Source organism: Asterias rubens, chromosome 7 (assembly GCF_902459465.1).
Source record: "Asterias rubens chromosome 7, eAstRub1.3, whole genome shotgun sequence".
Taxonomy (NCBI): domain Eukaryota; kingdom Metazoa; phylum Echinodermata; class Asteroidea; order Forcipulatida; family Asteriidae; genus Asterias; species Asterias rubens.
Window position 1 is genome coordinate 13,912,050 of NC_047068.1, and position 18,889 is coordinate 13,930,938.

General features: G+C 36.9%; 3 protein-coding genes across 3 annotated transcripts; all 3 read right to left on the bottom strand.

Moving 5' to 3' along the window:
* Window positions 1–2,879: 2,879 nt before the first annotated feature.
* Window positions 2,880–4,680, bottom strand: LOC117292965 (ficolin-2-like). Its single transcript, XM_033775145.1, has one exon. It carries the CDS (start codon window positions 4,379–4,381, stop codon window positions 3,344–3,346), a length of 1,038 nt encoding a protein of 345 aa, XP_033631036.1. The 5' UTR covers window positions 4,382–4,680; the 3' UTR covers window positions 2,880–3,343.
* Window positions 4,681–8,686: 4,006 nt separating this feature from the next.
* Window positions 8,687–9,773, bottom strand: LOC117292431 (ficolin-2-like). Its single transcript, XM_033774463.1, has one exon. It carries the CDS (start codon window positions 9,722–9,724, stop codon window positions 8,687–8,689), a length of 1,038 nt encoding a protein of 345 aa, XP_033630354.1. The 5' UTR covers window positions 9,725–9,773.
* Window positions 9,774–16,792: 7,019 nt separating this feature from the next.
* LOC117292914 (fibrinogen-like protein A) lies at window positions 16,793–18,247 on the bottom strand. Its single transcript, XM_033775089.1, has one exon. The coding sequence runs from the start codon at window positions 18,133–18,135 to the stop codon at window positions 17,128–17,130; it is 1,008 nt and encodes a 335-aa protein (XP_033630980.1). The 5' UTR covers window positions 18,136–18,247; the 3' UTR covers window positions 16,793–17,127.
* Window positions 18,248–18,889: the final 642 nt, after the last annotated feature.

The window sequence follows — 18,889 nt, forward strand, 5'->3', positions numbered from 1 at the left end:
ATTTCTACCATTCAAATTACTTCCTAAATACAAATTGTTTACAAAACACTTAGGTCTATTCATATTATTTTACGTAATTTTGTGTGTTTTTGACTGAAAAGCAAATTTTCAGATTTAAGCATATTTTTTGCTTAATAAACATCGAGTACAATATTATGAGTAGATTAAAAAATCTATTCATAATATTTTACGTGATTTTTTGTTCTTTTCTTATGTACTAAACAGCAAATTTTTCGACTCATCAATAAAATTGTCAACATACAATATCTAAGAAGCGTAGTTAAAATGACATCTTCAAATCTTATAATATAAATTACAAATCACTTCTAGCCTATCCTAAATACAAATGTTTACCAATGTGATTTTTGTTTGTTTGTACGAAACAACAATTATTTCTAAAGAAAAGCTTTAAATTCGATTCACATACAAAAAATACATTTGCTTTAGAAAACATTTATCTCTAAAAACAGCATACCTTTTAAATCAGAAAATCAAGTGGATAAATAATGAATACTTGTTCAAAATGGGGATAACCGAGAGCCTAAAGTTCATTGTGCAGTTAAGTTACGAATTATTTTATATCAAAACAAAAAATAAACACGTTCAATATTTCAAAGAAATTCTTACTGGATGATCTTCCAATTCACATGCACTGTATTTGCAAACTGTTTTGACATCCATCTTTTCGTATCTTAGGAACATGTCGCAATTTAAGTTTCAAAGTTGGGTACACAATCGGGCTGTTAATGCAGAGTGGATACATTTCTTACAAACATGGTTTAAAGTAACCGTGTTGTAGGTATCAATAACATTGTCCAGAAACTAATTCTAAAAAGTCGTAATTAGAAATATTCAAAAAGATAATAAATTCTACCACTTGATTCGCTTACAGCCTGTTCTAAACACAAATGTTATCGAACAACTTAGACCTAATACTTTAATAGGAAAATATTTTACGAACCGGTAATAATTTTTACATAGTATTGGCTATATACATTTTTATATAAGTGTTAAACAGCTACTTTTTCTCAATGCGACTCTTGACTAAAACACACTTATTCATATCAACAAATGGTTGTAAATTCGATTCCACAATATGACTCAATCTATCACATCACATGTATAATGAACTGTAAATTATTTGCAAATCATTAAAGTCAATTCGTTTAGGTTAAACTCATAAGAAATTCCCGTAATTGCTTAGCCACAAAATGGTTTCTAAAATGGTAACTTTGTTTTAATAGTGACCCAGTCTTTACTGACATATTGTGTAGTAAAGACCCGTGTCGCATGCAATTAATTATTATATGCCTTTTCACACTACAAAAAATCTCCGTGTTGGACACGGATACGATCCGGATAATGTGCACTGACCTTTTCACACTACAAAAAATACGACTTTTCAACACGGTATCGATCCGGATATGGCGCATTATCCGTGTCGAAACCAACCGTGCCCGGGAGGTGGGTTGATAAATCTCTATCCGTGTCGAATATTCCAACAACACGGATCGAAAGCCGTAGTGTGAACACCTCCGGGTTAATAGACCCTTCCCATGAAATGTAAATTGCACATAGCGCGTGCGCACTAACGTTTTGGTTGGCAAAATGAGGGAAAATCGCGCTGTTTTGTACACGGCTAATGGGTGCGTGACGCACACGCGATTGCGCGTCTGCTTAGTGCACAACTCTCTATAGACCTTTTCGCAAATACCGGGGCGCGCGCGTAAAGCTTGGAATTAGGTGCATTGTGGTATTGCTAGACTTGTGGACAAGTCGTTAAATCGGCCCCACGCGCTGAGATAGTGGTCTCACGAGATCACTGCTCTCGCGCGAACTGATGGCTCCCCGATTTCGACTCCTCATTAACGACAAGTCTATGGTCTTGCTGGTATCCAAATTTGATCCATAAATATCCCACAATGCACCTCAGTCGACAGTCTGCGCTTACGCATTGGTATTTGCGATAAGGTCTATGGTGTTTGCCAACCAACAGGGTCTGTACGCATGCGTGAATGTAATTAGCATATTTCATGGGAAGGGTCCATTTTCGATCCGTGTTGAGTGTGCGTGGCGTGATCCGCGCACACACACTACAGTTGTCCAGCGCGTACGGAAAAACCGCGTACAAAAAAAAATTAACATAAAATATTTAAATTTTTTCCCCATATTGGCACACCATAGAATCCCAAATAGTAACCACCTCACGTGATCCATCTAGTGACTAAAGCAGAATGAAACTCAATCTAGCAGATAGTAATTTTGTTTTGAAATTCGAGGTTGGATGATGTTTCTTTGACTCATTTGAATGTTGGCATAGTGATTTGTACCAAAAATCAATCATTTTATAAATATTTGAGCATTACCAACGACAGGAAACTTTATTCTCAGCATGATTAAGCCTGATGAAAATACCGTGAATCCAACACAGGCTGCCGACCCAAAGAGAAACGGGTGTAATTTCACAATTAAAAATTGTAGGCCTACGCTTTGTTTGTTTTGAAAGTTGTATCTTCCAATCAAAATGACAAAGATCTACTTGGATGTTATATAAAACAAATAACTAATGTTTTTCATTCGTGCAATGGTGCGAATATGTTCATTCGTTGAAAGCTGGAATGTTCCATTCAACTCGGCTCCGCCTCGTTGAATAGAACATTCCATCTTTCAATTCATGAACATATTCGCACCATTGCACTCATAAACATTCATTATGTGAATAATAACAGTACAGTGATGGCCCAGTCTTGAGTCTTTTACTGTGTGGTAATGACCGGGTTGGTGTCCGGCCGCCATTATGGACCGAGCCGAGGGCGGGGTCCTTTAAACAGCGGCCAAGCCACCAACTCAGTCATGCACGCAGTAAAGACCAGCCCCACACTATTATTCCCATAATAAATATCTTCATTGTAAAAGGGTTAAAAAAAAACATTAACAATTTAGATTTTTCTTCTGCCTTAATTTGTTGATGTTGTACTCAAAAGTAAATATTTGACGTGTTTAACTTAGTCTTTATTTTAATTATTAAATAGGTAAACTTTCTAAATATATAAGTTCTTCTGTGCAACTGTCCACAAATCTGTTAAAAGAGAGTTCATGATTAATAATAATGATGATTATGTGGATGCGTATATTTGCGATAACAGAATTGAAACTTTTTCCCCTTTTTTTTGTAAGCTGCCAGGATTCTATTTTCGCGAGAATTCAATGATGGACCTTAAATATAAAGGAAAATTACGAAATGTTATGCATAAAACTGTGGCAAAGATCCGATGACTAAACCCAATGGTAACTAGCAAGCGACAACGTTTAAATATACTTGTAAAGCTTTAACTTATTTAATTTAACGGATTTTCATGCTGCATTTTGAGAGTGAATACCCAGATCGCCAACTATTCCACTTGATACCTTTGCCGTATAAATAAGGACCAGCTTGGTAATATTTACCATTTAGGTGAGATGCAGGACTTGTAGGAAACCACCAGGCTCCTTCATGACGTTCAGCCATGTTATCTTCCCACTTATCATTGTCATTATCCATCGTAGAAAAGGGCAGTCCGTTGTTCTCATCAAGAGAGTCACCAGCAGTACTGCTTGCATCGTATGCGCCAAACTCAAGGGTGTACTTTTCACCAACAATCTTGAAATCTTCATACTTCGCAAATGCCGTTTCAGTATTGTCGTAAAGATCCACTCTAAGCTCCAATGGTCCCTGTGAGTCATCAGACGTTAAAGTCATCAAGTTATCATTACCCAGCCAGAACTCACCAGAAAGATTACCAAAGCCAGACTTGTACTCAGCCCAGGTGCGGTAGAAGTCCACACTGCCGTTCTGCCGTCTCTGAAATACAATCCATCCCCCTCCATCAGTCTCCATGTCACAGTAGACTTCCAGACCATCAGATAACCCTTCTGGGTAGATTACGTATACATTGCTCTTGGAGTAACTCGCCTCTAATAACTCCTTACAACTTTTGTAGTGATGAAGAGAACTATCTGGCAAAGAGAAGAGAACTGTGTCCTCATCTGAATCAAAGTAAACACTCCCTTGATCTTCAAGGAAATCTTCAGGATGCAGAGCTCTCGTACCGTTGTTTAACTCACACAGTTTATTGCATTTGTCGAAGTTGAAAGACTTACAGTTCTTATCAATGTAGCAGTCCCGTCCACATATGACATGATTGGATACATTTTTCTTCATGAATGTGGAGTGTTTCAGAGCTCTGTTTTCTGCACTGAACATTTGATGATAAAATCCACCACATTGACTGTCAAGACATTCCACCTGATGGCCACTCAACAGAAGAGCTACATGTATCATCGCCATACAGGCAACACATGCCGAAACACCCATCTTGTGTACCATCCAAATAGTAACCATTGCGATTTTTCTTCAAAAGCCACAAGCCACAGTTTTATTTGAAAGTTTCCAGAGATTACTGTGCAATGAATGAACCGGTCGATGCGTTGTTTACGAAACCAACTCGTTCATAGTCGGAGAGAAGATGACGCAGTCTGCCTGCTGTATCATCGCCATACAGGCAACACATGCCGAAACACCCATCTTGTGTACCATCCAAATAGTAACCATTGCGATTTTTCTTCAAAAGCCACAAGCCACAGTTTTATTTGAAAGTTTCCAGAGATTACTGTGCAATGAATGAACCGGTCGATGCGTTGTTTACGAAACCAACTCGTTCATAGTCGGAGAGAAGATGACGCAGTCTGCCTGCTACGGTAATCAAGTATCTCACATTGCGATGTGTGTAACGCCCTGATTGGCCAGCAGACCAAAGCATAGACAAGCTTACGCTTAACACTAATTGGTTAAAACAATTGTTTTAACGAGTACAACACAAAGTGACGTGCGATTGGTCAGTTTCCTCTTACCACCAGTGACGCGAATTCCTCTGATTGGTTGCTGAGCTGAACCGCCATGCGTGCCTAATGGAGCCATCTGTGACGTCTTTAGAGTTTTTATATTAATATCAGAATGTGAATAACACTGCAGACCAAGAATAACAAAAGCTGACAATTTAACTCCAAACACGACCTACTAGCTATCGAGCCTGCGCCTACAACCTTGTGGAGTTTGTGTTTTCGTAAAATCTTGTTTAAAGCCATTGGACCCTTTCGGTACAGACAAATGAAAGTTCACAGATTTACAAATAACTTACAGGGTTTACAGAAGGTAGTGGTGAAAGACTTCTCTTGAAATATGTTTTGAAATGCTTTACTTTTTGAGAAAACACTAAAAACAATACCAATTCTCGTTAGCGAGAATTACGGATTTATTTTAAACACATGTCATGACACGGCGAAACGCGCGGATACAAGGGTGGGTTTTCCGGTTGTTTTCTCCCGACTCCGATGACCAATTGAGCCTAATTTTTCACAGGTTTGTTATTTGATATATAAGTTCTGATACACGAAGTGTGGGCCTTGGAAAATACTGTTTACCGAAAGGGTCCAATGGCTGCATAGATTCAAAACAGAGTTTACATGAGGAGACATGTCTAATAGTAACACACAAACACTATTGCGTACTTGATTCTATTCCTTTAGAACATTTTTATGATGGAGCATAAGCATAATCTGTTTTCATCTATCAAATTGTCTTGAGAGATATTTCCATCTGAAGTACTGCGATGTGCAAGGAAATGGTTGGTTTCTTATTTTGGTTCCAGTCCCCTGGCGATGACTAAAGCCAGCTCGTCGAAATGTTGAGACCAATTTAAGAACTTCACTCCGCGGTAGTGTATTAATAACGATCTGAGCTAAAGTAGTAGAATATAGAAAGACAGTACTCTAAAGCAAAAACTCTACCTGGCAAGTAGATACACACATGGTAATACCTCAAACTAAATATATATTATTTTGATTTGCTATAACGAAGTAAGAACAGAAAGAACGGAATTTTATTTACGAATCGTGAAATTTCACCCAGGTACTAACTCGAAAATGTCTATATTATATTATTTGGTATTTCATTTTCATTTTGTATGGCGTTTGAGTTGATAATAAGAAACTGCTATCGATATTGCTTGTTGCGAAACCCTCCTTTAACTTTAACAATCGATCTGTGGTCTATTTTTGCTCCGTATCGTATAACGAGTTAATTGAAAGCCTGACGACCAGTTTATCTTAGGGGAGAGATGATGTCAAAGTCGTCCTTCACTTTGGAAAACGACTCTGAAATTAATATTCTTAGATATAATAGCCGTAAAGGCGGGAAGTGAAAAGCACGCAACGATGGTACAGAGTTTTAGAAATACAGCCAGCATGTTGACGATCAATGTAATATCCGACAGTATGAAACAGACTGTTGTATAAGATGATGAAAATGACACCCTAATGTTTTGATGATTAAATATTGTAAATCCCAACCCATTTGATTGTTTAGTGGATGATGTTTGCACGTGTTATAGGCCTTTTCCTTTTCCGATCTTTGGTGCCGTCTTGGAAATTCATCACATTCGACATTTTATTAAAAAACATAAGCTCACTTTGACCTTTCATACTTCCCGTCCAAAGAGTAAGTTAAAAATACAAATAATGAACCAGTTATCACATATGCATGTTAGAGTAAAATCTGAAAACAAAAACTTCACATTACAGACGCATCTTAAATTTGTAGGCCTACCGTGTACAGCGCCTGTCTGTTTGTGGTACCCTCTGTTTACTCCATGGCTTTCCCCAACTGTCTTTATTTTACATCTTAAAACTAACATAAGGTAATTAATTTTTGTCAGTGTGTTCATTTTGTTTTGATTTCACATATAGTTTGTAGTTTAAAATGGCATCATTATGTTATCATTTTCGTCCAGCAACCAAAACCGATCTGTGTTTGTTTTTTACGAACTCTTAGATTAAAATCTTTAGTTCAAACTTGTTGCTTTGTCTTGTAAGGTTTGTTTGATTTGAGATACAATGCCTGGTAAAGCATATTATACGCTGACGACTTTATTATCCTGTTTTGTTTTGGAAATTTCTCAATGTATTCAAGTGACATTTTATGATGTTCTAAAAACAATTAATGACCGTCTCAAATTATTGTTGGAAATTTGAATTTGCTGTAGCAAACTGCGAACCAAAAGCACTGAATGCAAACAAATGGTTAAAATTGCCTGACGATTCGACCTGTCTTTATCTAGGCTATTATGACAACGCGAACAATTAAAGTCACCTGTGGAAATCATTTTTTTAAATCTTCAAAGGATAGAATATATGTTTCTGAACAATAAAATAATTGTTTGAGTCATTGTTTTTAACGATTTATATGTTTAAAAAAATAAATAAAGTTGTGTGGGGGTGACTCCGCCTACCCCTTTTGTGACGTCAATCGAGGCAGACTTTGCCTCGATCGCTGCCTCGATCGAGCATCGTGCACTCGTACGTGCAAGTACATTCAAGTCCTAGTCGTGAGTTTTACGTTTCGAAAAAGGTTTTGCCTTGCATTTTGACATGAAAAGAAAAGTTCTTTTTTAAAACATGACGCCATCCCAACAACTTTTCCAGCTAGTGGGGAAGTCGAAGAAGGTACCTGAAAGACGTAAAAGGAGCATTTGCCTAACGTGAAAAAAAATCAGGTATTGTTTCAACTTTGAGTGCATGTTTTAGCCTGCGCCAAGCGTCACTATCTTTTGTTGGCACTGCATGCGATTCATCGCGCCTCGATTGACGTCACGAACAGCGCCCTCTCGGGTCGGGCTTATTTTCCAAAAAAACATGGAAACTAATTTTTTGTTTTAACCTTAGTTAATTGTTTATTCGTATTCCACTCATCAAAACACATATTTTAGTGACAAAAGCTTTATTTTGACAAAATACCACTTCCATGTGACTTTAAGTAAATACAATTATGTCTGTTTATACACAATTAAACGATAAACTGATATACGCTTTTATCATTAGATAAGTTCATCTAGATTGAAGACAGACTTAAAGGCACCGGACACTATTGGTAATTACTTAAAATAATTATTAGCATAAAACCTTACTTGTTAACGAGTAACGGGGAGAGGTTGATAGTATAAAACATTGTGAGAAACGGCTCCCTCTGAAGTGAGACTTCGAGACCGCAGATTTAGAATTTGAGGTCTCGAAATCAAGCATCTGAAAGCACACCTTCGTGTAACAAGGTGTTTTTCTTTCATTATTATCTCGCAACTTCGACGACCAATTGAGTTCAAATTTTCACCGGTTTGTTATTATTTGCATAAATTAAGATACATTAAGTGAGAAGACTGGTCTTCGACACGTACCAATAGTGTCCAGTGTCTTTAAAGAATTCGTTTTTACAAATCCAAAATTATGTAGATTTTACTTACATATGTATTAGTTACGTTCGCTCCTAAGCTAGGCAGTTCAGCATTGGACGTGGTCACCAGTCTGACGAAGCTCCTAGCTTAGGAATGAAACGTAACTACTAAACTACGTAACGTAACTACATAATTGTTGAGTTGTAAAAACGAATATTTTAAGTCATGATATACGCTCTTTTGAGTGAGAACCAAAACATGCAACAGAGCAAAAATCTATTCTCCATCTATTCTCCATTAACTGATGAGTTTAAAAGGATTTGGAGCGTATTTTATTTGCATTTCTCATTGTTGTAACTTTTAATATTATTGTTAACCCCGATTTGATTGAAAATATTCTATACAAAAATCATTCAGATGTCAGTTTAACGGACTTCCATGCTGCTTGTTGAGAATGTATAATAAGTATTTCGCCAACTATACCACTGGATCCCGTTACCGTATACATTAGGCCCAGTTGGGTAATATTTACCATTTAAGTGGGATGAAACACTTGCAGGAAACCACCAGGCTCCTTCATGACGTTCAGCCATGTTATCTTCCCACTTATCATTGTCGTTATCCATCGTTGAAAAGGGCATTCCATTATTCCAATGAAGAGAGTCACCAGCAGTACTGCTTGCATCGTATGCGCCAAACTCAAGAGTGTAGTTTTCACCAACAATCTTGAAATCTTCATACTTCGCAAATGCCGTTTCATTATTGTCGTAAAGATCCACCCTTAGCTCCCATGGTCCCTGTGAGTCATCAGACGTTAAAGTCATCAAGTTATCATTACCCAGCCAGAACTCACCAGAAAGATTACCAAAGCCAGACTTGTACTCAGCCCAGGTGCAGTAGAAGTCCACACTGCCGTCCTGCCGTCTCTGAAATACAATCCATCCCCCTCCATCGGTCTCCATGTCACAGTAGACTTCCAGACCATCAGATAACCCTTCTGGGTAGATTACGTATACATCGCTCTTGGAGTGACCTGCCTCTAACAACTCCTTACAACTTTTGTAGTGATGAACAGAACTATCTGGCAAAGAGAAGAGAGCTGTGTCCTCATCTGAATCAAAGTAAACACTCCTTTGATCTTCAAGGAAATCTTCAGGATGCAGAGCTCTCGTACCGTTGTTTAACTCACACAGTTTATTGCATTTGTCGAAGTTGAAAGACTTACAGTTCTTATCAATGTAGCAGTCCCGTCCACATATGACATGATTGGATATAGTTTTCTTCATGAATGTGGAGTGTTTCAGAGCTCTGTTTTCTGCACTGAACATTTGATTATGAAATCCGCCACATTGACTGTCGAGGCATTCCACCTGGCCACTCAACAGAAGAGCTACATGTATCATCGTCAAACAGGCAACACACTGCGAAACACCCATCTTTTTAACCATCCAAATAGTAACCATTGCGATGTTTCTTCAAGCCACGGTTTTAACTGAAGTTTCCAGAAAATGTCTTGCAATGCATGCAGGAATTGGTGTAATCTTAGAGAAGATGGTGACGCAGTCTGCCTGCCGCTGGGTTTATACTCGGTATCTTACACTCCGATGTGTGTAATGCCCTGATTGGTCAACAGCAGAGGCGGCATCAGACTCTGCGAAATTGGGCCTTAATTGGTACAGAGTTATGACGTTAAACGGGCGTCCAGAAAGTTAACGCTCTTATATTATGCCATTGGAAGCCAAACATCTCAGTTAACTTAGCAATAATTACTTTAATGTAACTTTTTAGTTTAACGGTGCCAAGTGCATTAGTGGTGTTAATTATTTTGAATGTGCTGAGACACGCCACGATATATTCATAATTTTGTTTAAACCTCTTCCTTTTTCCCGTATAATATGGTTGATATCATACGTACTGCGGCATTGAATGGAGTTATTACCGGTAATTTTTACGCTGTCTATGGTATTTTTTAAAAGGTGTTTGGTTCCATGGTTAATAAACATTTTCACGGTTATATTTGGCAAATGGGCAGCTAAAATAACCATTTATATCGAGAGAAATCGAAGGCCACTGAAAAGGGTCATTCGATTTCCTTTAAAGCCACTGGACATTTTTAGCAATTTTGGCAAAGACTAGTCTTCACAGTTGGTGTATCTCAACATAATGCATAAAATAACAAATCTGTGAAAATTTGAGCTCAATCGGTCGTTGAAGTTGCGACATAATAATGAAAGAAAACAACACCCTTGTCACACGAAGTTGTGTGCTTTCAGATGCTTGATTTCGAGACCTCAAATTCTAAATCTGAAGGTCTCGAAATCCAACTCGTGGAAAATTACTTCTTTCTCGAAAACTAGGTCACTTCAGAGGGAGCCGTTTCTCACAATGTTTTATACTACCAAACTCTCCCCATTACTCGTTACCATGTAAGGTTTTATGCTCATAAATATTTTGAGTATAGTTACCAATAGTGTCCACAGCCTTTAAAGACCAAAAACGTTGACCTCGGCCCTTATTATTTTTTTTTTGCAGAACTGAATTTAGGGTTCCACAATAAAACAATTATGAAGTCGACGCATCAAGGCTAGCAGTTATTAAGGGTTATTAACAATTTGGAAGCCGAAGAATCGAGGCGAGTCAGATACGGGAGTCTAGATTAGGTTTTCTCTGTCAATTTTGGCAATAATGAGCAGTCGATTTAATTTTCGGGCATTATTTCCTCTCCAGTTGTATTACGTATCAAATTCAGAATTTAGTTTTTCAATTTCGTTTTGCGGCATTCAAATTTCTTGAGGCATTAAAAACAAATTCAGTACAGACTTTACATGGGGCCACATGGGGTTCATTTCTTCCTCTCTGTTTTTAAATGATTTTTTATTTACTTATTTATTTATTTATTTATTTATTTATTTTTTATTTTTATTTTTTCAACTGTTGTTCATATGCAACGCTTTCAAGATCTGGTTAGGGACTGTTCTGTGATTTGTATTTTTGTGTGTGCAATTCTGGGTCTTTTGCCTTGTTACTTTTGGGGTCTTATGTCGTTTGTGCATTTTAATGTTTTCTGCTTTTTAATCGTATTACATGTAACTATCTTTTTATTGTGAATTAAGACCGCAATTCAGTTTTTATTACTGTCAGTGTCTTTTTTAAATATTGTTGAATAAATAAACCATTAATAATAATAATAACTGAGCAAGACCTATATCTTTTTTCCAGCATGTTGTTTGTGTTCAATGATACATTACTATATATTTGCCTATACCATCAATCTGTTGGCTAGCCAGACATCTTGGCATATGTTGAAGTGCAAAAAGATAAATCGTATTTACGCCTCTGACATTCTCAAGAAAAAAAAAGTTAACCAAGCGTTTTTTATAGATTGTACAAGTTCCAAAAGTGACTGCCCCAAAAATTAAAATGAACTTACGTAACAAACGCCTCAAAAACAACCTGCGGGTTTGAATGCTGCTTTTTGGGATGTTAAACTGAATGAATACTTTGTTAAATCAAATCACGCAAGAGTAGGCCTACTTTGACTTAAGCCCTTAAGAGCAGTGGACACGTGAAGTCTCCGATTCATAGCTGACAGCTACCCCTACTAATCAAATGATTTGAGGGTGGATGAAGGGACTTGTAGCTTCTTCGGGAGATTCGTTTTGAAAATATTAGCAGCAAAATTATTACAATGACGGCAATGTAAAACCACACTTTCCGTGCACAAACACCATTGTGTGAACGTTCTCGTGGAATAGACGATGTTACCTATGTTTACATTCAAACCGCCCTCTGTTGACAAAACACTGTATACGTCATGTTTCGCCAGGCACTGAGTTGCGTAGTCATAGTAAGATTGCGTACACTTTCTAGCTGGTTGCCAAAACACAAAGGTTTTGCCCGGCGGTATGCGCGCGAATCATGTTATGGTTTTCGTGTGACGTCAGAGGTCACATCGTCGTTAGGCTTACCCATTACTGGCAATTGTTCAGCCACAGGTAAGGTCTTATCATCATGTTACAAACTCCGGAATATTCTTCTGAGTGATTTCGAGAATTGAGTCTTTATTGAACAAACAATTGCAACAGTAATCATGTCTTTTTAAACAACAGAGGGCGTCACTATCCTTGGTTGGATTCACAGACATAAGTACCTTTTAGTTCTTTATGTCTCTGGTTGAATTACAGTCGTCAACAGATATTAATTCAAGAAAAAATATGCGCCCTCTCTATTGAGTAATCACTTTACGAAACTGAGTTTGCGTGGATTAGGAACACAGACTGATGCCAAATCTGGGCCCAATTTCATGGCTCTGCTTACCGCCGAATTTTGCGCTTACGATCACGATTCCCCGCTTACGTGTAAGCGCCGAATTTCTGAGCTACCCTTGTAAGCGTAGAATGCCTAGTAACGTTGAGTACGCACGCGCACAAGCCAAAATTCGCCGCCAACCCGTGAAATACGCTTGCCGTAAGCGCCGATTTCGTGCTTACGATAAGCAGAGCCATGAAATTGGGCCCAGGTTCGTTGACTTTGAACCTCATGATCAATGGAGCGGAACGCCAACAGCAGTGCCTCTGCAGTATACAGTTTGCATTTGGTGTTATCGCCAAAGTTTGAGAAGGCTTATACAACCTAATGTAAAATGTTAGGTTCCAGTATAAGTAGATCTTGAGATCTGAGAATATTGCCCTGGAATATATATAAACGACAGCAGTGACATTGTCTAAAACGATTGTAGTTAAAGTGCTCAGCAACAAAGGCTCAATTTCATCATGTTGTTAAAGGCAAGTGACACTATTGGTAACTTCAAAGACTAGCCTTCACAGTTGATGTATCTTAACATATACAAAACAAATCCAACCTGTGAAAATTTGAGCTCAATCGGTCGTCGAAGTTGCGAGATAATAATGAAAGGAAAAACGCACTTGTGACACGAAGTTGTGTTTAGATGGTTGATTTCGAGACCTCAAGTTCTAAATCTCATGTCTTGAAATCAAATTCATGGAAAATTACTTCTTTCTCGAAAACTATGGCACTTCAGAGGGAGCCGTTTCTCACAATGTGTTAAACCATCAACCTCTCCCCATTACTCGTCACCAAGAAAGGTTTTATGCTAATAATTATTTTGAGTAATTACCAATAGTGTCCACTGCCTTTAAGCACTGCTTGATAAACTTCAATCAAAACTGCAAAGATCTTTGGTTTTAATCATGCGTTTTTTAATATGAGCGATAATTTGTTAAATAACACAATAAAATATACAAGCACTAAGATGGTTCGTTTATACATGTTTCAGGTAGTATTTGGGTTTTTTAAAAAGAGTCCAGCATTCTCAAAAAGTGGATTTCATTAATCAGATTTCTACTCACTTCAAAATTCATTTTGAATTCGACTTCAAGTTGTGACTCAAGCTTCCAAATCTGATGCACTGTATTCGCAAACCATCTAATTGTCTTTCCGACTTATCAATAAAATGTTAAACCATGGTTAAACAAACAAATTATAAGAAGCGTATAACTAAAACGACATCTTCAAATTTGAAAAGATAATTTCTACCATTCAAATTACTTCCTAAATACAAACTGTTTACAAAACACTTAGGTCTATTCATATTATTTTACGTTATTTTGTGTGTTTTTGACTGAAAAGCAAATTTTCAGATTTAAGCATATTTTTTGCTTGATAAATATCGAGTAAAAATATTATGAGTAGATTAAAAACTCTATTCATAATATTTTACGTGATTTTTTGTTCTTTTCTTGTGTACTAAACAGCAAATTTTTCGACTCATCAATAAAATTTTCAACATACAATATCTAAGAAGCGTAATTAAAATGACATCTTCAAATCTGATAATATAAATTACAAATCACTATAGCCTATCCTAAATACAAATGTTTACCAAACACCTAGATCTGTTATTTGACGTGAATTTTGTTTGTTTGTACTAAACAGCAATTATTTCTAAAGACAAGCTTTATATTCGATTCACATTCAAAAAATACATTTGCTTTAGAAAACATTTATCTCTAAATGCAGCATACCTTTTAAATCAGAAAATCAACTGGTGAAAATAAAAAATAATTAATACTTGTTCAAAATGGGGATAATCGTGAGCTTAAAGTTCATTGTGCAGTTAAGTTACGAATTATTTTATATCTGAACAAAAAATAAACACGTTCAATATTTCAAAGAAATTCTTACATGGATGGTCTTCCAATTCACATGCACTGTATTTGCAAACTATTTTGACATCCATCTTTTCGTATATTAGGAACATGTCGCAATATAAGTTTCAAAGTTGGGTACACAATCGGGCTGTTAATGCAGAGTGGATACATTTCTTTCAAACAAAGTTATATTATATTATTATATGAGCGAAAACTTGTTAAACTACATAATGAATTAATCGGAACGGTATTAAGACGCTGCTGCAAATAGTATTTGAGTCTTTAGAAAGAGTTGAGCATTCTCAGCAAAGAGTGGATTGTCATTACTCGGTCCAAAAATTAATTTTGAATTCGACTCCAAAATGGGACTCATGCACATGCAGTGTTCGCAAACCATCTTGTCTTTCCGACTTAACAATACAATTTCCAACAACAAAATTCCAAGAATTGTAACTGAAATATTACATTTTCAATTTTGAAAAGACAAATACGACCATTAAAATCACTTCCAGCCTATCCTAATAACAATTCTTTACAAAACAAACACTTAGATCTATTCATATTTGTTTACGTGTTTATTATTTATTTTATTAATTTTTATTGTAACTGAACTGCAAATTTATGTTCAGACTTTTCAATGATTGTCAAATTACAAATTGTAAGAAGCGTAACTAAAATGACATTTTCACATTTGAAAAGATAAATTCCAACATTAAAATCACTTCCAGCCTATCCTAAATAAAATTGTTTACCAAGCACTAAGATCTATATTCAGATTGTTTTTCGTTATTTTATCTTTTTTTGTCTTGTTTTTGATTTTTCTCTTTTTTTTGGGTGGGGGGGGGGGGGTACTAAACAGCAAATTTTTCAATGACTTCTATTCGATTCACAAATACATTAGTAAACATTTATTTATATAAATAACTAGTTTAAATGAAAGGAAACAACAATACAATATTGAGTTCAGAAAATCAACATGTGAAATGTAAATACTTGTTCAAATGGGGAGAATTGTGAGTCTAAAATTCATTGCGCAGTTTTAGGCGCGAATTTATAACAGAACAAAAAATGAACACGTTCAATACTGGTGAGAAATTCTAATGGGGCTCAATCTTCCAATTCACATGCACTGTATTTGCAAACCATCTTGACATCCAGACTTTCGTATTATGCAAAATGTAGCACTTACAAGTTCTAAACTTTGGAACACAATCGGGCCATGCAAAATGGATACATTTCTTACAAACATGGTTAAAAGTAACCGTGTTGTTACATTGTTGTTAAATATCAAAAAGCAATTTTTTTCTAAAGACAAGTTCTTCCATTCGATTCATACAATCGCTTTAACTATTATTCATATCAACAAATTGCTGTAAATTATCATATCACATGCATAATGACCTGCAAATTATTTGCAAATCATTCAAGTCAATTCGCTAAACTTACACTCATCCAAAATCTCGTAAAGGCCTTTCAACCAAAATATAACAGTGTGATGGCCCAGTCTTTACTATGTGGTAATGACCGGGTTGGTGTCCGGCCACCGTTATGGACCGAGCCTAAGGCGGAGGGCGGGGGTCCTTTAAATAGCGGCCAAGCAGCCACCAACTCGGTCATGCACGCAGTAAAGACCAGCCCAAACTGTTATTACCATTAATACATATCTTCAACGAAAAACGGTACGAAAACATAAAAAAACAAAAAATGATTTCTCTTCTGCTTCATGTTGTACTCCAATTCATGTCCCAAAAACAAAATATTTGACGTGATCTTCATTCTTTACTTTAAATATTAAATAGCAAAACTTTCTAAATATAAGTTCTTCGGCGCAACTCTCCACAACTGTGTTCAAGAGAATTCTTGAATAATTATGATAATTATGTGGATGCGTATTTTTGCGATAACGGAATTGCAACTTTTTTTCGTTTTTTGTAAGCTGTCAGGATCCAATTTTCGCGAGAATTAAATGATGGACCTTAAATATTAAGGAAATAATTAGAAATGTTTTACATTCAACTTTGGCCAAGATCCGACGACTAAACCCAACGGTAATTAACAGGCGATACGTTTCAATATGAAGTTCATAGGCCTAGTCTTCGAACATAAATCGTTTCTGGTTTTGAGTATTTATTATAATGTTGTCATTGAACTCAAGTCTCGACACTCATGGGGTGACAGGTCTTTTTCTTCAGCTGCGCCACGCTGGAACTTAATCATAGATCTTGTCTTTGTACCACAACATTCAAATCTCTTCTCAAAACTTACCTTATGTCACAGGTTTTCAAGGACTAATTTTGTTGTGTCTGTTTTTCTTTGTTTTGTTTGTTTTTGGTTTGGGTTTTACTGCGCCTTGAACACACAGCAGGGTGGATACGTGCGCATTACAAGTCTTATTATTATTTATTATTATTATGTGTAGCCTACATTCCTTTTTTATGTTGTAGCAAAATTTGATTGAATTTAAAACTTCATAGGAATGTAAGAAGCCACACAATCAAATGGTTTTCTTACAGCTAACTATTGCCCATGCGCTGCGTAAGTAATTTGGCGCCAGGTGACGGTAATCAGAGGGACACAATGGTTACGAATGTATAAACTTGGATTATAAATACCGTTTTAGTGAGATTAATAACTGTAAATATTGCTTTCATTAATTTAATCTGAACAAGATTAAAACGAATCATTCAGAAGTGATTTTAACGGATTTTCATGCTGCATTTTGAGAGTGAATATTGAAATCGCCAAGTATGCCACTGGATACCGTTATCATGTTCATGAGGACCAGTTGGGTAATATTTACCATTTAAGTGAGATAGAGGACTTTCAGAAAACCACCAGGCTCCTTCATGACGTGCAGCCATGTTATATTCCCACTCATCATTGTCATTATCCATCGTTGAAAAGGGCAGTCCGTTGTACCAATCAAGAGAGTCACCAGCAGTACTGCTTGCATCGTATGCACCAAACTCAAGAGTGTAGTTTGCACCAACAATCTTGAAATCTTCATACTTCGCAAATGCCGTTTCGTTATTGTCGTAAAGATCCACCCTAAGCTCCCATGGTCCCTGTGAGTCATCAGACGTTAACGTCATTAAGTTATCATTACCCAGCCAGAACTCACCAGAAAGATTACCAAAGCCAGACTTGTACTCAGCCCAGGTGCGGTAGAAGTCCACACTGCCGTCCTGCCGTCTCTGAAACACAATCCATCCCCCTCCATCAGTCTCCATGTCACAGAAGACTTCCAGACCATCAGATAACCATTCTGGGTAGATTACGTATACATCGCTCCTGGAGTAACATGCCTCTAACATCTCCTTACAACTTTTGTAGTGATGAAGAGAACTATCTGGCAAAGAGAAGAGAACTGTGTCCTCATCTGTATCAAAGTAAACACTCCCTTGATCTTCAAGGAAATCTTCAGGATGCAGAGCTCTCGTACCGTTGTTTAACTCACACAGTTTTTTGCATTTGTTGAAGTTGAAAGACTTACAGTTCTTATCAATGTAGCAGTCTCGTCCACATATGACATGATTTGATACAGTTTTCTTCATGAATGTGGAGTGTTTCAGAGCTCTGTTTTCTGCGCTGAACATTTGATGATGATATCCATCACATTGACTGTCAAGGCATTCCACCTGGCCACTCAACAGAAGAGCTACATGTATCATCGCCAAACAGGCAACACAAACTGAAACCCACATTGTGTTATCTGAAAATATCGTTGCGATGTTTTTTCAAGCCACAATTTTAATTGAAAGTTTCCAGAGAATATCTTGCAGTGGATGCAGGAATTGGTGGAAAGTGGCTGAAACTAGCTCGTGAGGTAATCTTAGAGAAGATGATGACGCAGTCTGTCTGCCGCTGGGGTTACACTCGGTATCTTACACTCCGATGTGTGTAATGCCCTGATTGGTCAACTGTAGGGGCGGAGTTAGACTCTTACAGAGCTATGACTAACGGTTGGTAGCTGCATGTCTATACAAAACAAAAATGGCAATTTTTAATTTGAAAGACTAACTTTGTTAACTTGATATTTGTGTAATTCCACGCTCTTCAAAATCATATTATTATTTCCCCTTAAATAACATTAAAAAAAAAAAAAAAAAAAAAAAAAAATCGTTGAAAGTGGGTCATCCTTCGACACACCATGTTTAACCAATATGTAGTCAACGAAAGCCTGCCCATAATCGGCGATCTTTATGCCGTTTCAAAACAGACTGATTGCTACGGGCTTGATACCCATCAAATCTGTACAGGATAGCTTTTAAATCAAGAACCCACAATGTCAATTTACTTTGATCATCTTCAACCAACCAACCTTTATTGTTTGAAATAGAAAGAGAGACTATCGCAAACAACCCCCTTCCCAGGCGGTTGTACAGCATGAACGTAGTATGCAAAACACACATTCATTATTGACTAAGAACCATGTTGCGATATTATCAGTGCATATAG

Coding starts and splice junctions, on each gene's coding strand:
- LOC117292965 (XM_033775145.1), bottom strand. CDS start 4,381: ATGGTTACTATTTGGATGGTACACAAGATGGGTGTTTCGGCATGTGTT.
- LOC117292431 (XM_033774463.1), bottom strand. CDS start 9,724: ATGGTTACTATTTGGATGGTTAAAAAGATGGGTGTTTCGCAGTGTGTT.
- LOC117292914 (XM_033775089.1), bottom strand. CDS start 18,135: ATGTGGGTTTCAGTTTGTGTTGCCTGTTTGGCGATGATACATGTAGCT.